General features: G+C 45.6%; 1 protein-coding gene across 1 annotated transcript; it reads right to left on the bottom strand.

The window, feature by feature from the left end:
* Positions 1-6523: 6523 nt before the first annotated feature.
* On the bottom strand, positions 6524-7396 carry LOC136521931 (uncharacterized). The gene has a single exon (XM_066515711.1). It carries the CDS (start codon positions 7162-7164, stop codon positions 6793-6795), a length of 372 nt encoding a protein of 123 aa, XP_066371808.1. The 5' UTR covers positions 7165-7396; the 3' UTR covers positions 6524-6792.
* Positions 7397-11313: the final 3917 nt, after the last annotated feature.

Below are 11313 nucleotides of genomic sequence, written 5' to 3'. Positions count from 1 at the left end.
TTTTTTACTATCCAAAATGTTGACGAAATTGTCGTTAACATGGTGCACACTTGTGAAACTTAGCACTCAGTAGATTAAAAGTCCAAGAGAATTAGCTAGAAGCAAGCCATTCAGAGAAACGTTTGAATTGGAAGTGAATGGCCGGGGAAGCACCAGATTATAACCTACAACACCCTAATAGAGTTTGTTGTGTAGAGAGAAGCAGTGTTCATTGAATTGATCCTGATGCTTAGGTAGTGGAACATCTGGTGCTATCCAAAGAGCTACCAGAGAGGAAATATGGCCATCATATTAATGTGGTGCTAGGCATTGGATTATGCAGTATTGAGGGTTTGCTTTGTAAATAGTAACGGCTAGTCGAAACTCACTAGATTAGTCTAGGTGCTCTAGTTTGAAGACTCACTGGATCATCTGGTGGTATCAAATTGTGTGGTGGGGGTTCAAACAACTAGTTGCTTGTGTGGGGTATTTATACCCCTTCAATTTATCCATGGCAACTTTCTTGCCACTCTGAAGAGCTAGTTACACCATTGGTGAGCAAGGGAGAGTTCAAGCTAATTGAAAGATTAATGACTCCATTAGTGATTAGGTGGTAGCAAGTGTGCATCCACTAGTCTCATTAACCTTGGTTAGGTCAAGTGAGAGTTTGTGCTTGTTAATCTGGATGATCGGCATCACCTAGACGGCTTGGTGGTGATTGGGAAGTGCGGTGATCTCTCTATTGAGCTTGTGAGAGACCCAACTCATGTTGTGAGTGGTTGTCGGTGAATTAGCCCATAGAGTGCACTTGGTCCTTGCGGAAATCAAGAGGGAGCTATACCCTTGCGTCGGTGGATCCAACGAGGATAGTGCTCCAAACCTCAGGAAAAACATTGTTGTGTTCTTAATGCTCTCTTTACTTACATTTGTGCAATTATTTTCATGTCTTTACATTCTTAGTATTGTTGTGCTAGTGCAAGGTTGGAACTAGAGTGCAAAACTTTAGTGTGTAGGCTAGAAACACAATCTAGGCACAAAGGGTGAAATGAGCTAAGTGATAGATTTTAATTTTGTGAGAATTTTATATTAGCCCAATTCACCCTCTCCTCTTGGGCATCTTGATCCATTTAGGAATATAGTCGTTAGGGTTGTCCACTGTAGCACTCCGATGCTCACCGGACTAGTCCAGTGCACCCGCAACCTATGTGTAATGGGGGTAACGGTTGAATTTCTTGGTGGGCTTATAAATAGCCCTTGTGGTAGGCCTTGGCCACTCTCATGACACTCCTAGCGCATGTGTACATCCTTTGAGAGCTGAGCAACACACCCCACTCAGTTGCTTCACTTTGATTCACTAGTGTAAAATAGAGGCTTATAGGGCTTCTATATTATTGATCACCTTTACTGATCACCTTTGCTCTAGTGTTTGTGAATTTTCAGGGAAATTTTTTTTAACACCCTAAAATTTGTACTTTTGAAAATAGGATTAAAATGATTTATTTATGAATTTTTGTGCACAAGAAATATAGGAAAATAATATTTTTCATTAAATTAAAATTTATCATAAGGAGTAGCAACATGGATGTGCATACATGCCGGTACATTTGATTTATTGCAATGAGTGGTTGAATCCAAAATTCAAAATGAATTTAAAATGCTTTTGAAAATGGCTTTGAAATAAAAGAAAAGAAAATTAGAAAATAAAAGAATTTAAAAGTTGTAAAATTTATTTTTGGAAAACTTACCAAAATTTGCTCACTTTTATCTGAATTGAAAAGTATATTTGAAACCCTATTCAAACTTGATTTGGTTCATATTTGAATGTGGCTTTGAAATAGGAAAAGAAAATAGAAAAGGAAAATGAAAAAAAATCCTCTCTCTTCTCTTCTGGCCCAGCCGGCCTGTTTCCTCCCACTCCGCCCACCTTGGCCTCTCTCTCTTGGCTTCTCTCTCTTGGCTTCAGCCCACTTTGCCTTCCCCCTCTCCTGTGCAGCCAACTTCTTTCGTAGGCCGACCTAGTTAAGCCCGTGTCGCGCGTCTCCTCCCCTCTCTCGGTCGCTAACATGCCAGGCCCGCATGTCAGGCACTTGTCCTACCTCGTGACTCGCCCGGACTCGCCACCACTGTTGAGGACTCCACGCTACCCCCCTGCCTCATCTGCCTTGCCATGCGCGCCAAGATGCTCCTCGGGCCATAAATAGTAGCTGCCCGCGACCGTGCCTCCCCATCCCAAGCCTCGGAGTCGCAGCCACCTCGCCGAATCGCTGCGCCACCGCGTAACCTAGCACCGCCGTGCTCGCCGCATCTCGTGCCACCTCCGTGCCATCTCCAACCGCGAAAACTACCTGGGTGAGTTTGCCTCGCCGTCCTCGTTCTCCCCGTGTTTCCGATTTGCTCTCTCGTGGTCTCTAGGGTCTATTTCAAGCTTCGCTGCCGACCATGGCGCTGCCGCCAAGTTCTCCGCCGGCCATGCCGGTCCACGCTCTCTCTCTCTCTCTGATCTATTCCTAGCCAGTTCGAATCTGGATCAACGGCCCTAGATTAGAAGTTACCCCTTCGGCCATCAAACTTTCAAAAGAGACCCTATGTTTTTCACAAATCAACCCGCCGTCCTGAGTAGTTCAAAAGTAATTAAAAATATGCCCTTGATTTATCTGTTATGGCTCCTGTGTTTTTCCAAAAATGATGCCCAGTCCACAGGACTGTTTTAATTTGGTTTTTAATTATTTTTAATATGGAATTGGTTTCAAAATATTTACAGAATTGTCATTGATCTTATTTTATGCGTAGTTTCTCCGTTTTAACTCCGATTTGACCTATTGAAGTTGCGTTAGATTCATAATTGAGTAATCTATATGTTCATCCTAATGTTAAATATATTTTCAACTTTTGAAATTTGAGGTTAAGTTTAATCTATTATTTTATTAAAGGAAATCTTATTTAATTCATAACTTTTTTGTTATAGCTCTGATTAGAGTGTTTTTCGTGTCTGTGTGTTCGTAGTAACGTGTAGAACATCTTTCAAACATTTTTACCTATTATTTATTATGTTTGGTGTAATGTTCTAATTTAGTTCTATTGTTTGCTTTGTGTATGATTGAATGGATGCTTGTGTGGTGCTTTATGATCATGTCCAGTCGGTGAGCTATACGTGGTGAATCAAGAAGCAGATCTTTGAAGGCTTCGACTCGAAGAAGATCATAGTTTAAGGCAAGTATAGCATGGGATCTTCTTTGTTGTTCTATACACATTTATCATGTAATTCATGCTGCATGTGTCTACCTTATTATCACTAAGGATTTTCTAGTACTTTGTTACCTTGTGCCTTGATACCAATGGAAGTATTGCATTGGGTAGTATAATGCTAGTGCTCAACTACAATCAAGATCTTGTAACTTGACTAATGGAATATGCAATAAACACTAAAAGATGCTTTTTAGCAACATGGAAATCAGGGGGCTAGAGCATTGGGCTATTTTTATGGTGCTCTAAATTCCTCTCCCTAAGGACTTATCTGTAAGTGATCATCCAGGACTTATAGTACAGCTGTGGGGGCTACATGACTCTGGCTTTAGCTCAGTATGAGGACATTTTCTAGCGTGTTAGAGGTTACCTTTATTGGCGTTAGAATGGCTTGATGAATCAGGTATAGTGCGGCCTCTGTCCCCTTAAATATAGGTTGCACGTCATTGTGCCATCGGGAAGGGGGGCTCTATATCTGTTTGCCGAGTGAATCTAATGGTCTTAACTTGTTAGACGAACCTTTAAAAGGATTCATAGTGAACCCTGCCTGCTCACCTTGAAAGTGTTTTGGGAGTAGTTAATCCGGGCATATGGGTATCACGACTCACAGTGAAAATATACAACCTCTGCAGAGTGTAAAACTGGTATATCAGCCGTGCTCATGGTCACGAGTGGTCTTGGAACATTTATGAAATAGATGATGAATACTGATGATAAAGATGGCCACTAATGATTACTTGTTTATGCTATTCATTATTCATGTTTATCCTGATCATGTGTTTATATAGGCTTGTGAATAAACTTGTTGCCACCCCCTTTGCTAAAATCATGACTCATTAAAAGCTAATCGTAGTTAAATCAGTGTCAGCCTTTTGAGCCTCATGAACCCCATGTTATATTTGTTGAGTACGACATATACTTATGCTTGCTTTACTTTTCAAATATTTGGATAAAAATCTCGGATAAGTGCCAGATTGCTAGAGTTTAAAGGAATTAGGCTTGTCATCAACCAGTCAGTTGTCCCCTGTGGAATTGGAAGTCTTCACCCGAAGATCGAAGTTAGTCTTTCCACTGTTTGCTATCTAAGGTTATATTCTTTATACTAGGTACAGTTATATATTGAGCATTGTCTATTGATATTACCCTTATTTGTAGTTATATGTGAGATTTGACTTCCTGGGCTCACATATGGTGTGTATCTGGTTTTGTTCTTAAAATCAGGGTGCTATATTTTTATAGGCTATTCAAACGCCTCCACCATGTAGCCATCTAGATCCTTTCGGGCGGGCGGCCCGGCGGTGGTGGCGGGTTATGGGTGGTGAGTGAGGTGGCGGAATGTCGGCAAGTAGGTGGCAAGAGATATCTTGTTGGACGTAGTTGACGGCAGGAGCGAGAAGTTGCTGGTGAGGTACCTGATGGAGATTAGAAGTGCAAAGAAGATCCGACGGGGGTGGGCAGCGGATGGTGAGGTCGCCGGTGAGATTGCTCAGTGAAGGGAGAAGAAAGATGGGTGCGGGAGAGAGAAGGATGACAATGGGTTTGAAGAAGACCGAGAAAAAGAAATCATGCGCCGCTAACCTTCCCTACGTGCTGATTAGGTGCCCGGTACCAAATCAAGCAGGATTTTACACTCACGTCTAGTGGTCTGGTGTTGATGGCTACTACGTGCTGGTCCCCCCCCCCCCCCCCCCCCCCCCCCCCTACGTTTACTGTTTTCTTTGGGATTTTTAATAGATGGAACTAGCTTTGTACGAGAGTGACAGCTGTCTTAAATCTAACTCACCGCTCATATTACGAAATGTTGAAATAACCCTGAACTTCACAACGCGTCAGATATTTCGTCCTTGCCCCTTGATGGCGCCATGCATGGTGGCACATTGCAAGTACAACTGTTTCTTTTTTTCCATGGAAAAAGAACAAATGCACGGATGATTAGTTTCATATATGTGCCAATGAAAATCCACCTAAATATCAAAATTCAGAAGATTACATCATGATAGTGATAAGTTGCATTTTCAAACTGACCAGATCAAACAAGTATGGTCAGATTCGTACGGAACATAGTTAAAGTGGGCGGTACAATTTGAAATTAAAAAGACAAGTTTTGCATAACAAAGTGTAAATACAAATGCAAGGCCATTTAAAAAGGCAAGATAGATAAGAGAAAAAACTAGGAGAACACACCAAGATCACCACCTCCGCTGTCTTATTTATTGTTCTGTTTATAAAAGAAAAAAAAAATCCGGTGGTCAGCGCCATGAGTCGGTATAGGCTTTGGCAACCAGCGTCCATGAAATGCATCCCTGGACATACCATGGCATATCTATCCATTATGTTTCTTGTAAGTAGCAAATAGAAAATGGTATGTCTCTAGGGCAGGTGCCTGAAATTTTGCAAACCCATCAGTCGTCTTCTACATCCAGCTCCGCCAGCCCTCTTGACTGTCTTCCTCCTCGATTGTCTTCCTCCTCGATCGTCTTCCTCCCTGCGCCCCTCCGCCCCCGCCCCCTCCTCCTCGTCCTCGTGGCCCACCCCCGCCTGCCTCACCAGCGGCCGCGCTCTCCTCCTCCTCCTCCTCACCCCCGCCACTACCCACCACCCCGTCACATCATGCTAGGGTTTCGCCGGAGCTCTGACAAAACCCTAGCGCACCCGGGGCAGCCGCCTTCTTCCCCTCCCCCTCCTTCTACAACGAGCTCCGGCCATGGAGTGCTCCCCTGTTTCAACCTAGCCCAACCGCCTCCACCATCGCCAGACCCCTAAACCACCCTGTGGTCGTCCCCAAGGCCTGGTCGGCCTTCCTCCCCCGAACCACCTCTATACCCGTCGGAGATGGAGAAAAAGAGAGGGATAGTCAAAGAGAGAGGACGCTGAACTTACCCAATGACGCCGAGTTCATCGTCTTCGACGCTGGCGAGGTCTCGCCAGAACCCTAGCCATGGGCGTGGGCACTGGTCGAGTGCGATCGTGCGCAGGTGACTAACGCGAATGCAAAACTTTAATCGCATGCAGAGGAGTATTTCTGAATAGAAAAGGAATATTATGAATGATGAGTGTGAACACTACGTAAGCTTGCATCAAATGGGCGGCTGAATGTCAGCAGACAACAAAATAATGCTGATTTTTCTTTCCTTGATTGAGTAACGCATGCATATGGTGACACGGTCCAAATAAAAACTCCAAATACCTCGTCATCATTAGAAAAAAAAAGAACGGAAGAGGAAAAAAAAACTCTAGTAAGTACGTACAAAGTAAACTTGGAGGGCCTTCTTCCAAAAACTGTATCATCAAGGTGAGCTGATTGAAAAACTGCATAGACAAGAATATAATCCTTTATGAGCTCTTGCATAGCCTACAATAACAGCACAGCACCATGAAAAAAGAAGCAGCAAAAACAAGGACAAGAACACCAATTTCAGCATGTACAAATACAGCTGCAATCCCCCTCCCCCGGGTCGCAGCAGAGTGACAGACTCTGTTTCACCCGGAAGTGAACACTGAACACAGACACAACAAAGCTTTGCCATGTCCGTTTCCAATCGGCGTGATCGATCCTACACGAGCTAGTAGCTAGTAGGCGCGGGCGTGGGCGGCGGCGAGCCTGGGCGACGCCGGGAGCGGGCTGCGCATGGGCGACCTGGGCGGCGGCGGCTGCGCGAGGCGGCGGCCCTCGGCGTCGTAGTAGATGGCCCCGGAGAAGTCGAGCGGCTGGCAGCGCTCCCCCATGAGGATCTCCTTCCTCCACACCCCAGGCTCGGCGGCCTCCTTGGTCGTGCTAGACGACGGCGCCAGCGAGGAGGTCTTCTTCCACGGCACCACGACGGCCTGGGCTCGCGGCGAGCCCTTATTACCACCCCCACCGGCACCGGCGGCCATCCTCCGCGCCGCCCGCTGCAGCCTGGTCAGGAGCGAAGCCACCGCATGCAGGAGCGTCCCGCCCATCCTTTCTTGATCTCCTCTCTTGTGTTGTGGAACTGGAACTGGAAGGAAAGTGGCTCTGGTGGCTTGAGGAGGCAGGCGTTTGGTTTGGCGGCCATATATAGCCGAGCCGGCGGTGGGGGTGGACAGGTCAAGGAAGCAGCTGGGAAACGAGACGATACTAGTTCGCAAGTGCAAGCGAATGAACCATGCAACATGTCAACGGAGGGACGGGGCGTGTGTGACGACTGTCCGGAAGAGTGACTAGTCGGCTGGATGAATCCTCGGCGGCGAAGAAAACATTGGCAACAAATGCATCGGAGGTTTGACATAAATGATCCGTCGCTTCGCTAGACGAAAAGCCTTTGATACTCCTATGTCTTAGGCGCAGCGCAGTTGCGGCGGAGGGTGACCCTGACCTTCAGCGAGATCGGTTGCGCGTAGTGAACGTGTACCAGAAAACTGATGCCCTTATCTCAAAAAAAAAGAAAGAAAGAAAACGGATGCCCTGCATTATTTCTTCCTCTCGTCTCTGTCAGCGTCACTTACGTCAGGCTCCAGCTGACGCGTAAATTTGGCTCTTTCCACGAGCAAGAAGGCGTCAAAACCGTGTTAACCCACAAGGCACCCTGGCTTTCTCAAATCTCAACCCCTTAGTATTACTCGTCCTTTCGTACGTCTTCTGGAAATGATGCAACTAGTATATATATACTCGCAATATCATGCTGCGGCTGCAATTATCTCATTTGCAGCCTTGCAGACAGTTGCAGGTGAGATTTGTAATTTCCTGCTGGCATCATCAGAGACCCGATCGTTTTACCTTACAAATTAGTCGTACCAAATCGTTTTATATACCCTCGACAAAGAGAGGAGCAAGCAAATACACACAAACTTAATCATCTACTAGTATACGTCTTTGGAACTGCGCTGTAATTGGTTAATGCTGGAGTGCTACCTACAACGGAGAACTGACGATGGCTCCAGATCTAAAAAAAAATATATATATATATATATATCGTTTTACTTGCTGAATCCACGAAGAAGGCTTCAACAAACAAACTACAGAAGTCCATTACTGTTTCGTGTTCATTTGTTTTATTTACGTAAGCAATCTTCAACCGGGTCATTAGATTGCACAGCGGGTAATCTATCACCCGGTTCAATTTGATAGCTTTGCAGGCGGGGCGGGTCGTGGACCGTCCACCGGCCACTAAGCTGGCCAAGCTATCAAACGGGTTATGCGAGAGTCCGCCAGCCGCGAGGCTATCGCCGCGAACGGCCAGTGAGACTGGCGGGCAAACGTTTGAAGCCTATTAACGTCCGCAAGCAGGATGGCCACTTACATATACTCATTTGGCAAACAAAAATAATGAAATGATGGTAACCACGATAACACAAAATTATCAATTAAACAAACATGAGCTTTTGAGACACAACGACGACTTAAATAGGAGAGGTAACGGGGTGTTGCTAGCTCTCGTTATTCGCTGCCAACAATATATAACAAACAAAAATCACGTGTGATTTTGCTTTCCAGAATGCAGCATGGAAATTTGGTCGATTCAGAAGGTCCAACGATTTCAGTCAACAATCAATACAGTCAAGTCGAACTACTGAACCGATGCAGTGTTGACAAACAAGAAATTAGGAAAGTAGTTTGTCGCGCGCGTTTCGAGTCAAAATTCCTCGGATGAACTACGACGACATAACCTGATGAACGTGATGGTGGTCAGTCGCCAAACTCCGCAGGCGTTTAGCCCGTGTAGATTATTAGGTTAGGTGGCAACCAAATTTTCCTTGGAATCCCTTCACCAAACACGTGCAACATTGCATGTTTGGTACGCGCGCACTACCGGAAACAGTATAATTGTCGAGTGCCTGAGGGTTTGCCGAGTACATTTCATCGAGCAGTCGGTAAACATCCTATTTACCGAGTGTCTATGATTTCCTATATGTTTCAGCCTTTTATATCTTTAGGTGATTGTCTAAGATTTCTTGTGACTATGACCTGATGAGTGCATGCTCTTCTAGTTTACAGCTATCATGGACATGAAATTTAGCATGCAAAAGTGAGAAAGCAATTCTACCAGTTAGATCAAAATGACTGGTTCATAAGCGGTGCAAGATTCGTGGCGTGGCTTCTCAAGCTTATTAGTATTTTACTGTATTGGTTTCTTACCACAAATAATTAGGGCATGTTTGGAATGCGGGATTTTTTCCCATTCCTGCGTTTTTCCTGTGAAATTGAACTGATTCCTGTGTGATTCCTGTGAAATTTCTACGTTCCAAACAGGCCCTTATGTCTGAGGGGTGAACCAGATGGCTCAGTTAATGTGGTGAAGGCAATTGAATCTATTATCATGTTGAATTTAACAAAAATATATATGTTTTGATCCCGTTCGGTTTACCCCATATTCAGCTTGTTTGGCTTCTTTTTCAGCCGGAACAGTATTTTTCTCTCACAACAATTCAGCCAGAACAATATTTTTAGCCAGTTTCAGCCAAAATTCTGCCAGCCGAATATGGCCTTTATTGTTAGTAAACATTGCTAGAGTTGTTAGTACTAACCTATATATCATTTTCTTGCAACTTAAAAAGGAAGCTAACACTGTTTTGAATACTTTTCTTTAGTGCAGAATCAATCGGCTGTATTAAATAATCAGTCTCAAGACTTGGATTTGTCACAGTGGTTCCAAGGGCCTCCGCAATGATTGCATTTACATTTATGGCTTATTGTGACTTGTGATGATGGTTTATTGTGAATTGTGATAATGGTTTATTGTGAATTATGACAATGGTTTATTATGCTTGTGACATATAATTATGCTTATGATGATGGTTTATTGTGAATTGTGATGGCTTATTGTGAATTAAGAGGGGTCCGTTATACATGACAAATTAGTAAAAAAGGGTGGTCTTGTACTACGAACGGTTTGTAGCAACGGGATAAAATTTTTATAGGGACGGCTGGTGATGGAACCACCCCTAGAGTGACGTGCTTAGAAGCCCAGAGATCAGTCGCCCCTACAAATGGAACAGCAGGGGCGGCTGGTGATATGAGCCGCCCCTACAAATGGGTCTGATTTGTAGGGGCAGCTCACTCACCAGCCGCCCCCGATGTTTCTGGCCCCGTTCGGCTTACCTCATATTCGGCTTGTTCGGCTTATTTTTTTCAGCGGAATAATATTTTTCTCTCACAACAATTCAGTCAGAATAGTGTTTCCAGTCAGTTTTAGCCAAGATTCAGAAAGCCAAACGGGGGCTCTATTTGTAGGGGCGGCTGGTGATTGAATCGCCCCAACAAATGCCCCGCGTATAATTACCTGCTATTTATAGAGGTGGCTCAATCACCAACCGCCCCTACAAATGACCCACATATAAAAAAAACTACAGCACCTTTATCGGGTTCATAAACCCGGGGTCCCTCGGGGATCGGCTTCCACGCCAGGGCTCGGCCCAGGAAAGCGGCCTTTCTTTCTTCTGGACCGGCCCAAAAGTCTAAAACCAACAGACCGGAGCACTCGCTTCAGGCCCAGGCCGCCTTTGGCCCATCTCTCCGACCGGAGCACTAGCTCAAGCTCAGGCCAGCTCCGAATGGCCTCTTCGATCGGAGCGCTAGCGTCAGGCCCCGGCTGCCTCCGCACGGCCTCCACTCGGAAAGCCTGACCTGAGGACTGCCTCGGACTCTGACCCTGTGACTCCGACCCCGCGACCGGGGCTCGCGGGAAGCCAGCTCACCGCTCTTCTCTGACTGGCGTGCCAGAACCGACTGGGGACCATCCGACCGGGGACGCCCGCTCGGAAAGAACCAGAAGGCATGCAGAGAAAGGCAAGGCACGGCTTGCAAGTCAACACCACTGTACCAGGGACCATACCCTGCACGAAGCAGTGCTTCTGCAGCCACCCTGACATAAAGTATTATAGGGGCCGCTGGAAACTCCCATATGGTAAGCCCCCTCCACGTGTCTCTAGACACCGATTGCGGTATGGGCTCCAGGATTTGCCATACCGGGTGAACATAGCACAGCTCCTCACATGCCACTAGGCATCTAGAAGTATTCTGCAGGTATCGGCGTCCATCCTTCCTGAGGAAGATAGCTCCACCTTCCGTACACATCTGACATCCTACAGCGACATCAACAGTATTGGGAGGCTTCAACCATTATCCAGTTT

This window comes from Miscanthus floridulus, chromosome 18 (genome assembly GCF_019320115.1).
Source record: "Miscanthus floridulus cultivar M001 chromosome 18, ASM1932011v1, whole genome shotgun sequence".
Lineage (NCBI taxonomy): Eukaryota > Viridiplantae > Streptophyta > Magnoliopsida > Poales > Poaceae > Miscanthus > Miscanthus floridulus.
This window is presented reverse-complemented; position numbering and strand designations above follow the sequence as displayed.

Excerpts from the sequence above, each read along its gene's own strand:
- LOC136521931 (XM_066515711.1), bottom strand. The coding sequence starts at position 7,164 with ATGGGCGGGACGCTCCTGCATGCGGTGGCTTCGCTCCTGACCAGGCTG.